The sequence below is a fragment of the Tachypleus tridentatus genome, chromosome 9 (assembly GCF_004210375.1).
Source record: "Tachypleus tridentatus isolate NWPU-2018 chromosome 9, ASM421037v1, whole genome shotgun sequence".
NCBI classification, from domain to species: domain Eukaryota; kingdom Metazoa; phylum Arthropoda; class Merostomata; order Xiphosura; family Limulidae; genus Tachypleus; species Tachypleus tridentatus.
The window spans coordinates 73,479,357-73,502,396 of record NC_134833.1 but is presented as its reverse complement, the minus strand read 5'-3'; the positions used below and the strand labels follow the sequence as shown (position 1 = coordinate 73,502,396).

Below are 23,040 nucleotides of genomic sequence, written 5' to 3'. Positions count from 1 at the left end.
ATTGATTTATAAGCGTACCTTTCTGACTTATGAAGACATTGGGACATACGCAACACCACCGATGATGGCTTTCAATGAGATATATATTTCATGTCATAGTAAAACCTCAGGAAAATAAAAGGATGGAAATTATTTTTATACAACTCGCATCTCTTTTGTTCATCAAGAGATGATGTGCATATCATTATGAAAACCATTATTTCTTCATTTGTAGTACACACAAATACATAAACATATATAACCACACTAAATATTAAATAGGTAAAATTCCTTAAATACCTTTACACTGTAAAATAGCTATATATGCATATATACACGTAACCACACACAATATCAAATATAAGCTTGCAGTATTTGTAGTACACACAAATGCACAAATATATATAACCACACTAAATATTAAACAGAAAAAATTCCTTAAATACCTTTATACTGTAAAATAACTACATTCGCATACATACACGTATAACTACACACAATATCAAATAAATAAAATTCCTTTGGTACCTTTATACTGTAACAGTGCCTTGAAGTGAAATTAATTTCATGCACGTACGGAGTTTTAGTTTTAGAGGTACTCATGGTCGAGTTCTGAGATTTTACGTTTACTTTTCGATCTCTGCTTAGGCCACATGTCGTTGTCGTTATTCGTTAAGTTTTATCTTTTAACCAGTAACTACTTGTCAATTTAAAAGTGTATGGCATTTAACAGATACATAGCAGAAACTAGCTCAAAGACACAAAAGTATTCTTATGGATCCACATTAAACAATACTCTGCACAATTCATACTATACAAAACCATTGTTTGGCGTATTGGAAAAACAGTTGTCTAGAAATCGATATTTGTGCGTGACCACGAAACGGAGAGAGTTCTAACTAATACTAAGCACGTAGTCTTATCTCTACTTCTGATATTGTGATTATGACAGCTCTTTTACCTCCCCACGTAAAAGAGTCATCTTCTCGATTCCTCTGTGTGTTCACCAATACCCACGGGACTGCAAAATTCGTTCTTCCTCACCGAGGTCAGTGGTTGACTTGTTTACCGTAGCTTTCCCTCTCTACGGTTCAAAAGAAAGTTCGTTTCACAGTGAGCAATCCCAACCGTGCACTAACTCAATTGTTACGTGCCCTGCGCAATAACTGGAACTAAATTAGGTTGTCTGATTTTCTCCATAGTACTTACTCTGAGGAAGGAACTTCTACACACACCCCTGCCTCACTTGTTACACTACAAGGACCTACGACGTTTGAGAACTCCTGAGACAAATAGTATAAAGATGACCGATCGCACTTCTTTTAATACTCATGGTCGACAGTACTTCACAACACGGTATTATAGTCTTACGGTTGTTTACACTGCATGGTGACCACAGAGCTCGAGATCAAAAGCAGCAAAGATATTTATTTTACTTTTTTCCAAAAGACAAAATAATCATAAAATGACAATAATGCTCTTATATAAAGTTTCAAGAAATAGACATTATAGTTTGTTACGATAAACAGTAATTTCCGAATAAATCGAAGAGTCGAAAACTGACCTCAGTTATATTAAAGACATATAAACAAGTGATGTGCGTGTTATTCCTTCTGGTTGGGCGTGGGTCGCGGGTTCAATCCCCGTCACACCAAACATGCTCGCCCTTTCAGCAGTGTGGCATTATAATTTACGGTCAATCCCACTACTCGTTAGTAAGAGAGTGCCACAAGAGTTAGCGGTGGGTGGTGATGACTAGCGGGCTTCCCTCTAGTCTTACAATGCTAAATTAGGTACGGCTAGCGCAGGTAGCCCTCGTGTAGCTTTGCGTGAAATTCAAAACAAAACCCTTCTGGTTGGAATTGTACTTACTACACAATATACACATCTACACAAAAATATATATACTGGCAGACGTTTTGTTTACCTACAAGTCGAATAGTACATACAAATTGACAGAAGCGTAATTAATGAAATTCTGCAGTGTGTTACGGCGTCCAAACCTTTAGGTGTTGGTTAGTTAATAACGTAACAATGGTAAACAATGACCGCTTCAAATCAAATTTTCGGAATAACGTCTTTTGAAGATGCCGCAAACGTGAGGCCTTTTTTTTGTTTGTTTGTTTGGCCTGTTGGATTTACCTAGCTTTACGTAGTAGCCAGACCAGTATTCAGATAAAACAGGAATAATTAATAGAAATATTTCTACAAGTTTACGTTTCTGTTGAATCCTGGTTTCCACAGGTCCATTCCACAACGGTGTTTATTCACTTTCACCGTTTTCGTTCATTTACTTATTCTTTTGCCAAATGATTCCTCCAGACTATTATTTTACAGTGGATAAAAAGTCCATTTATTTTCTAAACAACAGGACTACGCCTACGAAAATTTTATTATTTGTTAACAAGTATATTTTGCTATTCAGGAATTAGGTCAAAGAATTAATACTAGTGGACCTGCTCCTCAAGTCCAATCAAAGACTGACCAAGTAATGTGTTAATTTATCCTCACCTCGTCACCCGGAGGATTTACTTTTGTTCATAAAATTAGCTATATGTAAGCGTAATTCAATATTTAATCAGAAATTCAATTAACTTGGCGCATTCTTTTTTTTTTATTATTATTAAGCACAAAGCGACACTATGGGCTTCCTATGCAGTGTCTATCACAAGTATCAAAACCTGAATGTTAGCGTTATAATATCTCAAACTTAACACTAAGCTAAAAAGACGGGCAGCTTTCTGCAGGGGACATCGGGTTAAATTAAAATCGCTCCAGACTGACGAATTAATAAAGAAAAAACAAATATACATTTCATGCACGGAATTTTTGATACACTACAAATTTATAATATTACAAGTTCTTATAATGTATGTTAATATCTGGTTTGTTTCTAACATTAGCCCTTCAACTACTTCTAAAACCTCGCCAGTATGAACAGAAATATGCCGCAATTCCCTCTGTATTAAAGTTAGAACCAAGTATCACTAATTCATAACGTGTTTTTTCTTCAGAGTATGGCACTTCCCTGTAGGCTGTAAAATACTCAACAAATACGAATGACAACTCTGAATTCGTCCAAATTTACTTTAAGACCAAATGGAAACAAACGCCTATTGGATGCATATATTCCACTGCAATATATATCACCATCATATTCTTTCAGAAACACTGCAGTACAACATCAAGTAAAACTTCAACCTCTGTCCTCTTACTTATCTTTACAGCTGCCTTTGAAAAGATGGTTCAGTACATAAATTTTATTTGAACAATGAGCATTAGTCTTGTTTCTCGACATATTCACAAACTTAAGAATATGCCTAAAGTGAACATGTTTGATGCTTTATGATCTAAGCATATCAATCTTAAATTTCAATAGTCAAAATATCAGAGATACATCAGTGATCACAATTATACAGCCCGATAAAACACGCAGATATATATACTGAGAGAGCCTAGTACCTATACTTTTCGATACACTAAAATGGAGAAATATAATACGTAATTTAATGAAGATTTCATATAACAACTAGCGCCAATTTTCATGGGTGTTATTTCCCGATTCAAACATTTAGGCTAATATTCAACTTTACTTAAAAAAAAAAAACGACAAAAAAAACTTCTATTAACGTATATAAACGTAGTTAAAGCGTACTCTAAATATATTTTGTTTTAAAAAAATGTTTATTTTGAAATTACATACTCAGTAACCTGTGTTGGAAAACTGTATTCTCCCGGTTCCTGGAAAGGAATGCGAACGATTTAAATAGTGTAAATCATAAAGGTAGTTATAAAATAAGGAGTGGAGCAAAAAGAAATCAACGTTATCTTTTCTTAGAGCATCCCAAAACACTTTTAAATCTGTATGTTAAAGTCAGAGTGTTATGTAGGTAGGAAGATCTAAAATACCCCTTAAATTTCATCTTTATATAGTCACGCTTTTAATGATTTACTAGTTTTAACAGTAAAGCAAAAAAGTAACGAAAACGTTTCAGAATCCAAACAAAAGCAAAAGTTATGAAAGACTGTTTAAAGGCCACAAAAATTGAGCATTCCACGTGACTATGATACTACTGATAATTCGCAACATCCTTAAGTTTAAAAAATTACTGGAAGTCATGATAAAACTAATGTGATGTAAAAATAAAACACAGGAGTTTAAGGAATAACGTATATCGATTTAGAAATTACAAAACCACGAAAGTTTTAAATCATGTACTCGTTTGGGTTGAGAAAATATTTTACGTAGAGGAGAGAACAATGTTTCGACCTTCTTCGATGACAAAATATTTTCTGAACCCAAACGAGCCGTTTTTACATATATATTTTTCTCGACATCACTTAAATCATGTACTATTGACTTCTCTTATTGGCACATCATTCATTTTATAAAATAATCTGTACTGTAGAAACAACTCAATTAATACATCACTTGGAGAAGGAATAAGAATGTGGCCCATTCTATTTTCCCTGATCTACAGTTCTTGTTATTTACATAGAAAATATGTTTAAAGCTAGTAACTGTTACGGTGAGACTGTACTCAGAACCTAAATGGCAGATAAATTACGAGGTTATGGTTATCTGTATTGTATGTTACGAGACAAGATATTTACTTACACTACTTCTGAAGTAATTAAATTACTGTCTTACACACACGCGCACGTACCCACTACAAATGTCTCAGAAATAACCAAGAGTAAATGGTGCAAATCAGCAAATTGAACTAAATCAAACTTTTATTGGGATGTTTGTCGTTGACTAATGGATGCAACACCTTTAGTTCCACAAAGAAACTCCTTTGGGCGAAGATGCTGGTATAGCACGATTGTTCTATCGTTATGTTAAACTTGCTACACGATTTTTACACAATCAATCAAATAAAATTCAGAGGTGAAATTCGGTATTACCCAGTAGAAACATTTCAGCAATAACTACAGAACACTCAGATTTTTATTTTAGAAGAAACACCCATTCATTTAAAGCTTTAAACACTGATTACATCATACGTAACTCGTAAATAATATTTACTTAACAATTCAATTCATTCCCGGGAAATATCGTACCAAGTTTGTTTACTCATTCAATTCTCATTTTACATACATACAGAACACGCACATACATACATATACACACGCGCACACAGATATACATACATACGACTAAGATATTTAATTATAACTTATGTTCGATTCTATGATACACATTGATGTTTCCTTAGTGTAAAATTTACAACTTGTTCAAACTTGAGTTATACAGTAAAACTTTCTGAATATATCGTATAATCATTCATACTTTAAATTTCTAGCATATTTAATACACTTTTAAAACGGCTACACAATAACGATACAAATATTTATTATTATTCCTTAAAATGTCCATAATGAAAGATGGTTTACACATTACCTAGTTCATAACCAAATATGCAAAGTGGACTGTTTTTACATCACATAAAAGTACTACAATATGAAATAAATTAAAAACGACAAAGAAAATTATCTGTTAGAGGCAAACCTACTAAAACTGTCTTCTGCCATTCCTAACTCCTAACTTTGAACTGTTGATGGAGGGAAGGCCAATGAATGACAGGGCCCACCAGCGTTTGTTTGTCTGTAACTGAGCACAAAGCTTCACAATGGGTCATCCGTTTTCTGCCCATCACGGGATTTCGATACGAATAAACTTATATGACTGTCTTTCAGTGTTTCAGGAGAGCTACGGAAAATAATTCTAGAAAAAACGCATTTATCACTTTTCTCATTTGTTACTATTCTCAAAATTGTTACAATTTAATATATGAGTAATGGATGAGTAATTCCTTCCGAAAAATACAGCACTACTAAATCTAAATAAAACTGTGTTAAAAATGTATTTTTGGAGTTAGCTGAAACTCTTCTAATATAATAATTACATAGACATATACGTTACGTTATACACTATTTTTTTTATGTATAAATAACTGTTACTGAACAAATGACGTATCTAAACATTATCGGACTTTGACAGCATTTTTAAAACGATTGTTCAAAATAATCTTTAATGAATTTGTTGTAATGACTGCATTTAAGGGCCTTGTTCGTACGATAGATCTTTTTTCCGTTCCAAAGCGATACAGAATCTAAAACAAATTTATACTTATGTCATAACAGTATTCTGTTCTATAATGCTTAATTTCTTAGTGTTTTAAGTTATTTTTATTGCTGCATTCTTTACAGATACATTTTTGTTAATTCCAACACTTCTTCAGCAGAGTTCACCTAAAATGATGTTTGTGAAGCTATCACGTTTTGTCATAAACCAAAACTTAATTATCCTAAATTAATAACGACTTTTTCTGCGTATCCCAACTCTTTCATATGTTGCCTCCTACTTAGAAATAACTGTTTCCAGTTAATTCTCAATTAATTGTTTGCTTGTTTATTTGTTTTAGCGCAAAGCGACAAAATGGGCTACTGGCGCTCTTTCTACTCGGGAAATCAGAACCTGGATTTGACATTGCAAGTCCGTTAAATGGAAGACCTCTCCATTTAATAAATAAAAAACATGTAAAGCATTATACTATATCAAACATTAATGTACGAGTTTATCAGTAACTAAAATAATGTACCTTATCGACGAGATAAAAAATTTACAGCTTTTGAACATGCATACATAAAAACGTATATTTTCTGTTCCTCAGTCTAAAGTATTCTATATGTAAAAACGAATCGTCTAGGCTGAGAAAATATTTTACGTAGAGGAGCGAACAACTTTTCGACCTTCTTCGGTCATCGTCAGGTTCACCAGAAAGAGGTAACTGACCGGAAGCTGACGATGATCGAAGAAGGTCGAAACGTTGTTCGCTCGTCTACGTAAAATATTTTCTCAACCCAAACGAGCCGTTTTTACATATATATTTCTCTACAAATGGGTTTTCTCGACATCACTAAAGTATTCTGCAAACTTCTGAATTATTTTAAATTCACTAAGGGCTAAAACACTTTCAGATTTTATATTCGTTTTATTATACATGTTTTAATGTTGATAGGCTAGCAACAGTTTTCACTGTTGTGTATCACAGACACGAAACAGTGGTCTACAACAAAGAGTAACGACAGGACCTTTGTACAGATGGTTCTAATAGATGCCGAAAACTTTTAACTTGCATATAAACGCACATATCCAAAGGGGGAAGACTTGTCAAAATGAACAAAAACCACCGAGGTCAAAGAATACAAGTAATTGTTCCGAAATCCAATCTTATAAATTACAGAAATCCTTGTTTCACCACAGTACATATACTATATAGCTTTCAAAGACAGCTATTTATGATGGTAAAATCTATATTTATCCCCCAGATAAAAGTGAGACTTTAGAACAAGATGCATTTGTATTCGTAACCTGGCAGGAGAAGTACTGTAATTACAATTATTAAGTTGTAAATTAAAGGTAGGTAGTTGATATTTTGTTAATTCTTCAAAATTAGCCAATCAATAGGCAAAGACAAATGCAGGGACCTAGGTATGCAAAGAACCTGGCTGATTTTGACATGTACAACTAAGGTGTGAATAAATCGAATGCACTAAAATATAGAGTATGAAGTTATTATATAATAATTGTATTGCTTCTTATCCTTGATCTGTTATTGTTTTCAATACACAGTAACATGATAAACTACTTAAAAGAAAACAACAGTGATGAGAATATTTATCTTCTTATTTCATCAACGTAATTAAATGGTTAATTGTTGCTCACGTGGCTGCAAATAAAACACACGGTAACTGTGTTATACTTATGAAACATTTTATTTTTCGTGAGGCAGAAATCTCGCGTGCTTTTTTCTTTCACATTTCATGTAAAGAAAAACAAAGTTCAGCCCACAGAAGTTTAAGGACTTGAAAATTCGTAGTGTTTTGAAGCTCAAATTGAAACTTTATGATTACAGTAAAAATTTCAGTCCTCACCAAACTTCCGTTTTTATCACATTTACCAACTGTACACAATTGCTATATACCGTTGTTTTTGTTTTGTTTACCAGGAAGGCGCTCGTTATTCGTTAGTAATTAACATAAGCTTTATCATGTATTAAAAAGAGGAAAAGTATAAATAAAGTTATTAACTGAATCTTATTTTTACTCGATCGTCAGGAATACGATAATGACTCCTTAAAATGGCAGACCTCACAAACTACTAAGTTTGGAGATAGAATTGACAACAAAATTCAACCTTATTTATTTTAATGAAGAATGAATTCATTTCCACCTTATAATGATCCCAATAATTAATGATAAAAAGCTGTATTATACTAGAATTTTATATGAAACAAATAAAAATCTTAAAACACCGACACCACTTTTCCAAATATGTAACTAATTTAGTAACATAATACGTTATCCTTATGTTTTCAAGATGACTAAATGAATATTTCTATATCTATAAAGATAAGCCTTTAGACATCGAAAGCACTACATGCTAAAGACTGAAAAGAAATTAGGGAGAAAACTCATTAAACGAGATAATGAAATTATAATCACAATAACTTTTAAAAATTACTTTTATTCCCATTATTTTGCTATCCCGGATTTAAAAACATTTGAAACGGGTTCATTGCTACCATTAAGTTGGGCAGAAGAAAACAGGAACTTTTGTAATAACGTTAAAACAAAAAGCAGCATTAAAACTTCGAAGTTAACAGACATTTTCAGCACTGCTGAGATTAATTTCCTCGGAGATAAGAAATATTCCAACGAGAAGCTTAGTCACTGCAAAACTCATTACTGATAAATGACTCGTCCTCTGATCCGAATGATAGAAATGGGTATCAGGTAGTCAGTCCTGTAATAATTTTTTGATGGTTCGGCAAAGTAGCGTTTTTCGAAATATATTGAAGACTTCTGCATATATGCATGCACAGTGCGACCAGGAGAAAACCATGTCTGCATGAAAGCAATCTAATAGTCGTTTAAAATGGAAATGATGTTCGTGTAACATAGCATGAGAAGATTATTCATACAAAAATGAAGGACTCGAGGTTAGACGACACACAAGTACACTGATTATTTATATTCCCTTACTTCTTACATTTTTCTGCAGATATAAAAATCATCTTTCATTACAGATTTTCATAGTTTCTTGAATATGCCCACTCTGCCACTGGTATAAAAATATATTAATTTCAAGAGCCACAAAAGTTCCGATTCTTTGTAAATGTGTTAACTTTCTTGTGCAGCATTCCTTCCAATCATGGCCACATTAATGATCCTAAAGCATATTAATGGAAATTTAAAATTTTTCGTTGAATGCGAATAAACAAGTGAAAATGATATTCATAGCTGTTTTACTGTATATAACTATAAGGAGTCGTTCAATGACAAAACGCAAACACAGTTCTCAAACAAAGAATAATCAAATTGGTAATGTTAAGTTTTTGGTCAGCCAAAATCACTGCTATAAAATAACATTTAATACATGTGATTGTGCATCTTTGAAGTTCCACAACTCACTTCAATATGAAATGTGATCACCAAGTATAACAATTGGTGTCTGTTACTTCTGTAGTATACTTAAAATCAATGTGTTAAGAAGGTCTTTGGCCGTTGTCTTTGACCACTCGTCTGAAAGGGATATTTTCAGGTTCAGGATATCTTTAATATTTGGAGTTTCCGAAGAAATTATCTTCTCTCAAATATTCAATGGAATTGAAGTCTGACCTACCATAAAACATGGAGGAAGGCAGTGTGGTAGTTTGGAAATATTTGCAAAATAAATGGAATAATGGACCAGACCAGTGCATGTGTCATCATATAATTATCCTTCATGATATACCCCGATGTTTGTGTATTATTGGTAAAGATTCTACTACCAGAAAGATAAGACTACAAACACTCATCCAACCTATGCAGAAATTACTCAGCTAGAAAAGATGCTGGCGGACTCATTCAAATGATGCACCAAGTGCATTAATTAGAACAATAACAAAGGGGCCATGTGCTAGCGTAGCGTTCTCCTATATTAACCATCACCACGAAGAATAAGTAATTTATGAACATTCAGTATATGCACACATCCACAACTCGCATTACACCACCCAAATGAAACTGCACACTATAATATGTACACCATCACATTTACAGCACACAGTCACACTTACACCATTATTTGCACCTACCATAATATATCGTACACCAACACTAATGATATACAACATAAAGGATATCCACATGAACAACTGATACATGAAATAATCTCGTCTTGTATGACAAAATAAAACAAGTGGAAAACATATTTTAAAAAAATCTAAAGTGCAGAAATGAGTGGCTCATAAAAGAAAAAAAAAGGTAGGAATTGGTATGGTGTAATAAAATTTCCTCTATAAAACATCACAGTCCATACCTACTTCGTTTTTTCTGTGTTCATATTATACAAAGTAAGGGTACATGATAAGCATAAATAAATTTGATACGTTTAGTCCATCTAGCTTATTGAATACACAAAAATAAACGAAGTAAGCATAAACAGGATGTTGGACACGCCCTTTTCTAAGATTGTACGGTTGATTTGTTTGCATGTTTAAAGTTAGCACAAAGCTACACAACGGGCTATGTATGTTCTAGCACTGTTACGTCGCTGACGTACCGCTGACACTGGAGGGCGAGGTTGCACACAGAAAGTTTTATTACATAATGCCCACTCCTTCCTTGTTTCCTCATTTTTGGTGCACCTGTTCCTACACTTTAAATCTTCTTTTTTTTAAGTATTATTTTCACTTGTATTATGACAGTGTTTCTTTCGTTCTTATAGATGCAATATTAAAATATTCATATTATTTCTTCTGAACAGTGTATGATGTACATGTGGTCTATATATCTTATAAAATACTTAATCCCAGGGTAATAATAGTTTCATTCATATTAACATTCTTAAATTTATCTTTAAATGTAATGTGACAGATACTGACAAAAAAGTTAATAAAATACGAAAACTATCTGCATCCTTAAAACACAATTCGTAACTAACAATTGATATTATAGTGACAAACATTTTATTTTAAAATATTGGAAATATCTTTTTAAGTTTAACTTATTGTGGTGTGAAATTTGTGTGTGTGTATATTGCTGTTATAAAATCAACTTGCCGTTAACAGGGTTCTACACTTATTAAAACTTACTTATTCTATTAGCTAAGTGTTAAATAGATCCAAGTTTTTATTTCTGTAATAATTAATATAAGAACCCTAGTTTCTGGTAATTATAAATCCTTACCTAACACAAAGTTCTAAATGCCTTGGAAATGGATATATAAAACAGTCAGTAGATTTGTCTGTTTATTATGAACGAAATAAGTGTGAATTTTAGTTTGGAGAGTTGAATTATAATTACATAATCCCATTTAAAGTTACGAAATAGTCAAAATACTCGACATTGTGGATTTGGTATTTTGGTGAATTTTACGTGTTTTTTTTTCAGAAACAACACCCTACAAAGACAGAACATTCAAAATGCAAGCAAAGTAGTATTTTATAACAGAATGGTCACGGAAGACAAGTTTTATAATCATCTTTAATATTTGCATGTGCAAAAAATATTTTATATTCACAAAATCATCCACTCTGGACAAAGGACAAATGTACTCAATTTTGTTTCTCCATTTTCTCAACAAGCTTGTACTTGAATGATAGATTCAATACTGACTTCTGATAACTGATGTTGCCAGCCCTCCCTTTAAAAGTTACATTACCCCCAGCTGGGGTTTCCTGGTTATCCGAACACTTCTCTCCCACCCCTTTTGTTTTGCATTCGAGTATATCAGTAAAGATTATATTCTTAAATAATTGTCTCAGGTATTAACTTTTATTTATCAAAATTCTATTAAAATATAATTCTAAAGTTAACCTTTCTTTTAATACGTTTTCGCCCCCCCCCCACAAAGATATATGTACTATTTGTGCTTGCATTCTACACGTCAAGCATTTTATTTGCACTTACAAACATATGTATTTATCATTCAAAAATAATAATCTGTACTTAAAAGGGGATCACTGTGACCCTTGATCCTAAACTAAACTAACTGAAATTAGTATTTGTGCACGCGAGTATTTATTGTAATTATTAATAGTCAATTTTAAACTAATTGTGATGGTCTCAGTTGTCATTGACGTCCCTTTCACAGCTGAAGTATCATATATCCTTTAACATTTCGCTCAATGCAGGATTATCTTTTCTCTCTCTCTCTGACGAGCAAACCGAACACTTCCATTACACAAATTGTGTTCCGGCTGTATCACTATGCGAGCTTTCTCGGTAGCCTCTTCATCTAGGGACCATCTCTTAAGAATGTTTCAGTCAATATCCTGTATGATATAGCCAGTATATATTAAGTTTATAACACGCACAGAAATATTTTTCCCTCAATAACATATAGCAGATTCAGAAACTTCCAGAGATGCTCTAAAAAATACAAGACAGGCGAACAAATTAAAAAGACTTCCCCTGACTGTTTTTCCAATAATCACGGCCCGTTAGATCGAAACCACAAATTCCTGAGTGGTTGCCATATCCTCATATTATTTTGCCAGAGCGGTAATTTCGTCGCTGAAGAGCACGCAAAATAGAATCTCAACTAAGGTATGGCTGTCCAAGAATTCCGAACGTATATAAAAGGACAAAATGCAACTAGGGAATTCTTCAACCAGAAAATAGACTCACTACTAGACAGCAGATGTCTTACGTTTTATTGATACTACTCCCGTCCCCAGCGTTTATGAAGAATCATTCTGTTATAGGGAGAGAGAGAAAAGGAAAAAAAAAAACAACTCAGTGTACATGAAACAATTGCAGTTTTGCTTTATATTCTCTGCAATTGTGTAAACCAGGTTGCAGTACTTTCTATAAAAACAGCATGTGAAACTTAAATCGATATACACAGTTGAGTGCATTCCCAATGTAAACTCTTAGAAGAATGTAAAGTCTATCTTTCAATTGAAGTTCAGTCAACGTCTCCACCAAACCCTTCTCTCACTTTTTGTATATATGTTTTATATATTCAGTTTTTTAAGTGACATAAATTTAGATGTTAATATTCATTCTTTGGGACAAAGCTCAAATACACAAAAATACAAAAGAATAAGTTACAATGGTACATACTACTGTTCTATATTTAAATGAGTATTATAATTCAAATACTTAAAAATAAAATATTTCAAGAAGATATTACAGATTCCAAAATATTTTACTATTTCCCTTTTAAACAGCTGTTGGTTGCGGTTAAATTGATAGGAGATTTTAAAGGTCTAATCGACCAAACTGCACACACAGATGTTGACAAGCTTGAAGCAGGAATCCACGATTGGCTCCCAAGCCTATTTTGCCGATACTTTCCAGTGTCCCACTTGTCATGTTACAATTACTTTTTTAGGAAAGTGTATATGCAGCCATTGTATCCCAGCCAATGACCCTTCAAAAAGAAAACAGAGCACGATTCACCGGTGGATAGTATGGGTCTGAACCGAAAGACTATCACGACCCACCAGTGAGTTGTGTGGGAGCTAGGGTGTTAAAGAGCACGCTTTTCGATCTGCGAAACTTAAAAATTATAAAGTCCACAAGTAGAAGCCTCAGAGGTAAGAGACATATGGTACACAGTATAATACAGAACGTAAAAAACAGAAGAAGAAAAAACGAACATTGGAAGCTACATATCTGAATGAATAATGCACGTAAAGGTCAGTATTATGTAATGTTTACGTGGAATCACAATTTGAACTGGCAACAGCAATATCAGATATTACAATTATCATCTGCATGGCAAACAATTCCATACGTCGCTCCACTTAAAAAGTAGGTCAGTGTCAATTACTAATTAAGTAGTTCCCATTCACTACGTTTTTGTTAACTGTTGTTAGTTACATGCTTTGATAAAATACGACTGATCAAATCCTATTACAGCCGCTATATCTACAGGGAACGTCTTTGTACTCTTTTTTTTTCTTCTTCTTTCTGTGTTTGAGTTTCCATGAATATCGACATTTTCGAAACTTTATACCAGTTCAATACTCTCATCTTTGCCGCAGTTTTCATGGCGAGCACGTTCCCAATGCTACGCCTATATTTACATCAAATCGACAGTGGCGACAGATTACAGTTATTGCCTGTTAGGAAATTCATCCTACTTGAAGCTGGCTTTGACGCCCCACTTTATATATCCAAAACCATCTTTACGACTTTCCCATCCTGTAGCGACTTGAAGATGCCTCAAGCACCGCTGTTCGTAATCCGATAAAGCACAAACTGTAAAATAGGACAAATCACCTTCCATAAATTCTTATGACACCTATCTATACAAACAAACCAAAAAGATACGTCTTCTTCCCACACGAAACTAATAACCACATCATGACTCACTCCTCATGCAAATTGTTCTCGGCTGCAATTTTGATGCCATCTCTCGCTAGACTTAGACAATAACAAATCCCCGAATCTAATCATGTCTCATTCTCGCTTTCATTTATGTTCACGATTTAAACCCTCTCTGAAAGAGCTCTCGTTTTTCAAAGAGGCATATCAACCATGAACAACGTGGTGGTGAGAGATGAACAAATGCATAATTTAACTCTTTTCTTCATGTTAATGTTCACGATGTACTCAGTTGCCTACCGCTGTTATCTAGATTCATCACGTTATCGGCAGTTCTAAAATCCCACTCACTCAGTTTGAATCATTTAATAATGGGTCTTAATATTTGGAAATACATTTTATCCCAACCATTTTATAATACATACAAAAAGGTGAAAAATGGCAGAAAGTAACAACAGTATAAAATAATTACTACAAAAACGCAAATACTGTAAACATCCCAAATTAGTACATACCCTCATGTGTTGTATTCAGACACGTCGCATAATTTGTAGATTAACTAACTGTACTTCTTTAAGTTAGAGTCGTGTTTATCGTGTAAAATATTAGCACCAATTTTGAGAGCATCAATAATCACTTACGTTAAATTTAGTAAAAATCACAATGTTATGCCTAACCACAGTGCCACAAATGGGGAATTAAATCCACTTATTAATAACACTTCAATAAATTTAAGCAATATGTATAACATTTCTTTTCCAAAATTCTTAAGACGGATCAGCATATAACTTTAAACCAAGCAATATTTTCTTCACTTTGCTAGTGTGCTTACTAACTCTAAAATGGTGTTACTTTACACAAAAGTAGGTACAATAAGGTGCGCTTTCCACTAGCTCTAACAGTATGCCTTTACTCATAATAGCTAGAGAAGTTTAGTGGTTTATAAACGTTACTTATATCCATGGTACATTACAGATATAGGATAAGTAAAGCAGTATCCATAACGTACATAGTTTCTATAGTATACAAACGTATTTGATATTTCAGTTATAAAACAGAATATAGCCTCAATGCAAGTTGCACTATTCACCTGTTTCTATTAAAAGGTTTTTGGTGTTTGTTTTTGCAATAATGTATGGAGATGTATTTTATTTCACAACCAACATTAGGTGTCTAACTCTTCTTTCTGGAACTTTATTTTCAGCTTTGTAATAATACATAAACATGGTGCATACGATAAAAGTAAACGTGCAAAACTTTTACCACTAACTGTTTCCTTAATGATAGTACTTTACTCACGAAATATATGCACACTAAGACCAGAAGGTCTTGTATGGATAGACAAAGAGAAAGTCTGTAAATATATAATTGTCGTTGATGAATAGTAATTGATAACAAATAAAAAAAGCCAAAGGTAGATAAGTTCAGGGAAACAACGCTGTCCAAAAGGTTCTCGGTGACAAAATCATTCTTAGAACACGAAAACTGTTATGAAACAAAAACACAATACATGCAATTTAAAGTTTAAGAATTCAATCACTTGGGAAAAGATCTTACGAAGATTTGAAAGACATGTCTAACACAGTTCAGATTAATGTAATTACAAAAACGAACAAACATTTTACCTTTGTTTTCTTCGGTCCGACAAGACTGGTTATCCTGGTAGATTTTTCATCATCTTCCTGTACTTCTTCAAACTTTCTTTACGGCGTTTGAAACTCGTCAAATAATACAATATTACAGTACAGCGGCACGAATAACAGTCAATGGTTTAAACCCGCTTGTGATAAATACCAATGAAGAAACTAAAACATCACATGCAAATATTATATGACTAGAGTGTGATTTCTGGCTTGAATGTACCTCATGTTCACACTTGAAAACAAAACGTGTAACTTAATTCTTTTGACGTTTTCCACATGCTCAGACTTCTTTAGCTTTCGTTTTCAACCAAAATTGTTCTAACAGAGATGCATGAATACAATACGTGTTTTCTGTTTCGGTAAACCAATACGTTATCAAAATTAGTTGAAGTATGTCGGAGTGGCCAGAAATTAATTTTTAAAAATAATTCTATACAGTATATTATGTAGTACAACTCTGAAACATTTTCCACTTTTATAAGGTTCTGAAAACTAATTAGACAGCAAAGCAACGGTGCAAAAGAAAAAATTAACAAAACATTTCGAATTTATAAGATATTTTATATCATTTCTAGATAGGAAGTTCTGAATTCTTCTAATTATTTGTATATTGTAGTTAATTAACAGTACTCCCTGACAATGAAAAGCAATTAACAGTAACCAAGTTGCGTAAAATTTTCTTTTTAGCAAACGAAAATAGAGAATTTGTGGAAATTCAGCTATTGTGAATTGTGAAGTTGGTGAAAGTACTCTGAGGATTACAATGTCAATATCTACTCATTATATACAAATATTTAAAAAATCGAAACTTTTATTGTAGTCAACAAAATTTCTTCTTCCACAGAATTTGACTGTAATTTCACTTCATTAATAGTGGAGGAAAGTGAAAAAATAAACTCTTCCCTACAAAATCTTCTCTACTTGTACACATGGTAACGTTTGGTAAGATGTTTTCCAGACAACTGTGGAAACGAGTAATGACTTGTGAATGTGCGCGCGCAAAGCGTCACTTATTAGGATTCGGTCAAGGAAACTGATTAGATTAACGTATTTTAGTCTGAAGGATTTACAAAAGTCATTACAAAAACCTCAGAATAACTTAATTCTGGCTCAAACACTGCAGAACTGCTGATATAATCAGTACCAAACATACATCATGTGTAGCCGTATGGCTTGACACGTTCGCCATGGGAAGACACAAATGCTCAACCAACTCAACACAACTAAATAAACTATTCACCCACAAACGGCTGTCAGATTTACTGATTTTTTAAAATATATTTTCTTCTAACACATATGTAAATAGCAAAAAAGAAAAAAGCAATGAACACACTGCAACCTTTTACTGGTTATGGCTCTAGTGAGCACTCAAATTGTTAACGTGCAAGCACGAATGAAAAACGAATACATCAAATTTTCACAGAAACTGTAACGTTTACCATTCGATAAAACAGGAGCATGTTTTACGTCCATATATATTACACACACACACACACACACATTTACGACAAAGAACACATAAGACAATCTACTCACCCCCGGTAATGTCTTGATATTGTGTAGGGCGTTCTGTGCCTCCAAAGCCGCCTTACGGGTATAAAAAGTGACAAAGCAGCAACCTAAGAAAAAGAATATACAAACAGGAATGACTTAAACACCAAATGTAAACTCAGTCAAAAGACTGATTCTTCAACAGGAACATGCAATAAACGATAAAAGGAAATTGTAGTCTAAATCGATCTATCAACGCATGCTAATTACCAATACACTCCCTCAGTTTACTCTTACGTTTTGTCACGTATTTGCATTTATGATAAAAGTATTAACGCTGTTTGTTGGCGTTCCTAATTTCGAACTATTGACCAGAAGGAAGGTAGTCAATCAGCAGCACCCTATCACCCACAAAACACGCAAGAGATTGACTGTCAGTCGAATAACACGTTAACAGCTCAAATTGCGGTTATCTATAGAGGTATCGCAAAAATTCGAACCCTACACGCCATTTTCGAAATCTAAAGCTATACTAATTCGTAAGCAGAAGAGTAAAAATATACCAACCCAAGAAAACCAGATTTTTTGAGTTCGGAGCGGCATGAAGTTATTACCGAGACTTGTGCGGTTATACTTCCATGAAATACGCATATGGATCTAAATTCCCACTCAATATTTAGTTATTAAAATTCACAAACATTATTCTTGGTAATTTTTTTTAAATTTTAAACTGTCTGTTTGTTGCCGAAATGTTTGCAAGATTAGTGGTCTGTTTACCGAGGATAACCTGATACAAACACACGAGTAACTCAATTATCGCCTTGTAAATCAAAAAGTCCAAGTATTTTGTTTAGTACCTATAACACTAATCTACATAGTTGTTTTCGATAGAGTCATAATTCAATAGTTATTTTGTTTAATGCAAACTTTTACTGATGGGAGACGGAACTGCTGTATTTTTGTTATACATATATTCCGACTTAAATCACACTGCTCATATTAGTCTATATAATATTTACAATGGTTAACCTGTCCCAAAATATCGTGTTAGTGGAAGAAGTCATTACAATGAGCGTTGATATTTATATATGTGCAGTATGCTAAGATGGCACATTTGTCAGACCTCGTACATTAAAGCTACTAATTTAAAAAAACAAACAAACAAAAAACAAACCCCGATGTATTCCTGATTCATTCTTTAAATTATTCTGAACTAATTTTTTGTACCATAATTATAATCACTGTTTATCAACAACTGTTCATAGAATAGTATTTATATTCCAGATCTGAGAAGCCGTGGCAAACGTACAAAAAAAAAAAAAAAAGTGTTTCTACGCAAAGGTAATACCTTATACTTGTATTTTTATCGCAGCAAGTCAACTGTATAGCATTTCCAATCAGAGAAATGAGCCGTGATTTGATTTTTGTTAACGTTTCCCGTTGCATGTGAAGAACCTTTGTAGGTAGAAGATATTTTTATAAAACTTATCCTCCCCACCTCCATACGATGTGTATGAAATATTCAATAACAGAGAAAACGAAATATATATATAGGCCAAAAATCTGGGATAAAAATATGTAAACAGTTATTTTTTTTACATTCCTCTTAATTTCTCCAGTTCATATTCAAAATCACAAGCTACAAAAAAAAGCATTTCAGATTTATCTTCTGTTCATCACAAATCCCTGCTTCTTTTTAACACCAAACTTCATCAGCTAGATTGTACGATGACAAATGCTTCTCTAAAACGCTACGTACATCTACATTATAATACTCAAATGTCAGCTGATACATTACCACAAAGTCACAACAAGGGATTCATCTAGCGTAAAACATGCTACTACGAGCAACAGGGCGAAGTGTAATGTTGTAGAGCAAGAAATTACCTAACAAGTTAATAAAATAACACACATAGTTTAGTACATGAGAATATAAGTAAATAAACTGAATGCACTGCTATAAAGTATGAAACAATAAGCGGCTAAAATATTAAAACAGCCTACACAATTCAATATGACAACATTCAAATTCAGAAAGTGATTTTATAAAGTATTTTATGAAAATGTTTAAAACTTCAGAACAACCAAACAAAGGATGCAGACTAAATCTCCAAGTCTTTCGAGTTAACAAGTGAAATAGAGAACCATTTTGAACATAAATGCTCCATTACTTTCTTAACACAAGGTTACTGACTATACGATGACAGCTATTGATACAAGCAACCGATAAAAAGCAAAATACCTGTTTTTACAACAGTTCACACACGTTGACAAATTAATTTGAAATTTCATATTTTAATGCAGGACAATCATAAATTTAAATGAATAGAATTAAGAGAATGTTTAGAGAGTTCTGATAGCAAACATTCTCGAAAATGAATCGTGGAAAGCATTCTCTGTGAGGTTATTTGTTATAACAAGATGTAAAGTTCTAAAGGAATCATCAACTAGGTATAAACAGTCACGTAAGACATCGTAGACGGTTTATAGAATGTACAATTTCAAAACTTAGGTCAGGTAAAGGAATTCCACGTCATATGAATGTTTTACGTTGTAATCTAAATACCGAAATAATAAAATCGCAGCGGTGGAGGAACTTCATCCAAATGACTAGTTACATCCTTTAAAGTACATACTAGCCCGAACCTCGAATTAGAAACTTCTGAAACATAGCAAATAAACTTAATATACCTCATCTAATATGAAACAACCTGTAATATCAATGACAAAAGAAGTGATCTAACAGCTTTATACAGCGACACTAATTCGAAATTAACAGTGAATAGCGAATACAAATTTACTCTTTAATAAATCGAGTATTAGCCAGTTTGACAAAAAAAACAAAAAAAAAACAAGTGTGTGGGCATCAAAATTTCCTTTAATTATTTTGTCCAATTTAATGTCAGTATTCTATAACATTTCTGATTTAGGCTTTAAAATAAAAATAAGGCAAAACTCAACGGAAAGCAAAGTCGGAAAATATTAGAATAAACTGAGAAAAAGTATCTAAGTAGGCTCTTCTCAAACAGTAAACAAGAAGTCTCTAAAAATGTCAAGAATTAAAGGTCTGTTACCATAAAATAAAATGATGCAGCATTGTAAACAGTTTGAGTTATATTATTGAAAATCAAACGTTGGGACAAATCCAAACGTCTGTAACGATGAAAATATGCTCATATTCCACGCAATAAATTCCTCCTCCTTTTTTTCCCTAATCGATACTTAGAATGACAAGTGAATTGTTGTCGACATTAGCAAGATCGATGAGATTACATACTACACGGATATTGTGATAAATTGATCGTCACATGAACAGTGTACGTCTATTCCGAGTATAGAACTTAAGTGAATGTATAAACCTTTACTATCAACAGTTTCGCTACAAATTAATTTCATTTTATATTAAACAGAAAATTATCCAATTAAATAGTTCGGGCTGAGAAAAATGTTATTTTCATCATTAATATTACGCACAAGAAAAACGAGCCACAACATTACAAAATTGTTTGTAAAGAATCGTTAATTTCTAGGTTTCTTTTCAAAAAACAGAGAGAGAGAGACGGGAAAGTATTCTCGAATAAGAACTAAGTCATTTGCTATTAAAAAGAATCCTAAAAGAGAGAATTCTAAGCATCATGATTGATGTCTTTTTACATTTACTGGCTGCGCTAAGGTTAAATCGATGTTAATTCCGAACTACCCATCTGATCAATTATTACTTAAACACTGGAAGAAATCACACAGGTAGTGCAATCTCAAGAAATATTCTTTTAAAAATGAAACTGTTGAAAAAGTAAACTCTGAAATATTAAAAGTTTTATTTTTCTTCAGATAGTGGGACTATACATTTAAAATTACTCTCATTGTAATTGCCAGTTACCATACTCACAGATAAAATTCCTCAGACTATTCCAGCATTAAAATAACATTCTTCGATGACCAAGATAAAAGCATGATGACAACATGTGATCAGAAAAATGTCACAGCTCTGGATGTTCAGTTAGATTTACTTGATATTGACTATCTAAAAATTCTTAATCCTAGCAAGTTCTGTTCGACACAGACGTATTAATTATTTTTTTTATAATTTCGCGTAAAGCTACACGAGGGCAATCTGCGCTGGCCGTCCCTAATTTAGCATTGTACAGGGAAGAGCAACTAGTCATCACCACCCACCGCCAACTCTTGGGCTACTCTTATCAACGAATAGTGGGATTGACCGTCCAATTATAACGCCCCCACGGTAGAAAGGACGAGCATGTTTGGTGTGACAGGGATTTCAACCCGCGACCCTCGGAATACAAGTAGAGCGCCCTAGCCACAAAGTCTGAAGTCTAAATCGCAATAATATTCCCTATACTTACTTTTCAATTATGGATTAATTCAAAATGACTGCTCCAAACATAACTATTTATGATATATGACCACGAAATTAGCCTAAAAAGTATTGTATACGAATAAAAATAAATCATTAAATACAACTTGATATTACTCCCTGAGAAGTGTTGATACTCTGTAACCGTCACAGTTAGTGTTTATGCGTTATCAAACACAAAGTTACACAATGGATTGTATGTGATATGCCACCAGAGCTAGTAGCATTTAAGACTAGTAAACATAACAATCATCGACATTTAATACTCCTATGAAAACATAAATGAAGTATTCTTGAGACACGTAAAAAATAATAAAATGTTTGAAAAGAAAAGTACTATTAATATACAAAATAATAACTATTCAAACAAAAATCCACATAAACTCGTATACAATAAACCCAAATCAACTATGTGTCAAAATAAAGTTCACTTATTTAAAAGTTTGGATTCAATATGATTAAACACAAAACGTTGTCCGTCGTCCTTTTATTTATATAATTTGTAAGACTGAATTAATTATTTGTCAAATGCAACAGGAATGAAACTTTAAATACGTTTCTTCAACAACTGAATAATTCAATCAAACTTGTATCGAAGGTAACGGGATGCAAAGATACCACAGGTACAAAGAAAATATCACACACAAACGTCAATTTATTTGAAGCAATGCTGCAATTAACTTTAATTTTGTGTTGTTACAAAGCGATATGCAACTAATCTAGATAAAACAAAATGTTTTTAAGACCTTTACGAACCTCAAGAAACGACTTTTATAGCTCGAAAAGTCTGAGATCAAAGCCCACAACAGTGGATGTTATTAAACCAGGTCCATTACTATTTCACAATAAAAGAGGAATTAATATAAAAATTAGTAAATTAGGAAAGTGGGATAAAAAACAATACAGAGGAACACGCATATTTTAGTAAAACTTTTAGTGCCAAAGTGTAGGTCAATCCACTTGATTCGTAAAGTTGATGCGCAACACTCTTCTTCACGTTAATAGAAATTTGTTAAAAGTATGTATGAATCAAGGCAGGTTCTGACATGAAACTTAAACGATATATTCTTTTAAATCCAGAGCTGCCAAATTCTCAAGCATTGTTCACATTGTTATTTGTTACACCTTCAATCTCAGTTTTTATCCTTAAAAAGTAAAAACAAATATTTTGAAAGACATAATTATTCCATAAAACTATATCGTTAAACTTGTCATTTTATCAAC

General features: G+C 33.0%; 1 protein-coding gene across 49 annotated transcripts in view; it reads right to left on the bottom strand.

Annotated features, from left to right (window-relative positions):
• Nucleotides 1-23,040, bottom strand: part of LOC143225498 (CUGBP Elav-like family member 2) — a 424,936-nt gene that overhangs the window by 193,074 nt on the left and 208,822 nt on the right. For all 49 annotated transcript variants that reach the window (XR_013013877.1, XR_013013878.1, XR_013013880.1 and 46 more), the window contains one exon: nt 17,487-17,569. Coding sequence is in view for 41 of the 49 variants with exons in the window: in XM_076455017.1 (XP_076311132.1) it covers nt 17,487-17,569 (83 nt within the window). In the remaining 8 variants the exon portion in view is untranslated. The remainder of the gene's footprint in view (nt 1-17,486; nt 17,570-23,040) is intronic.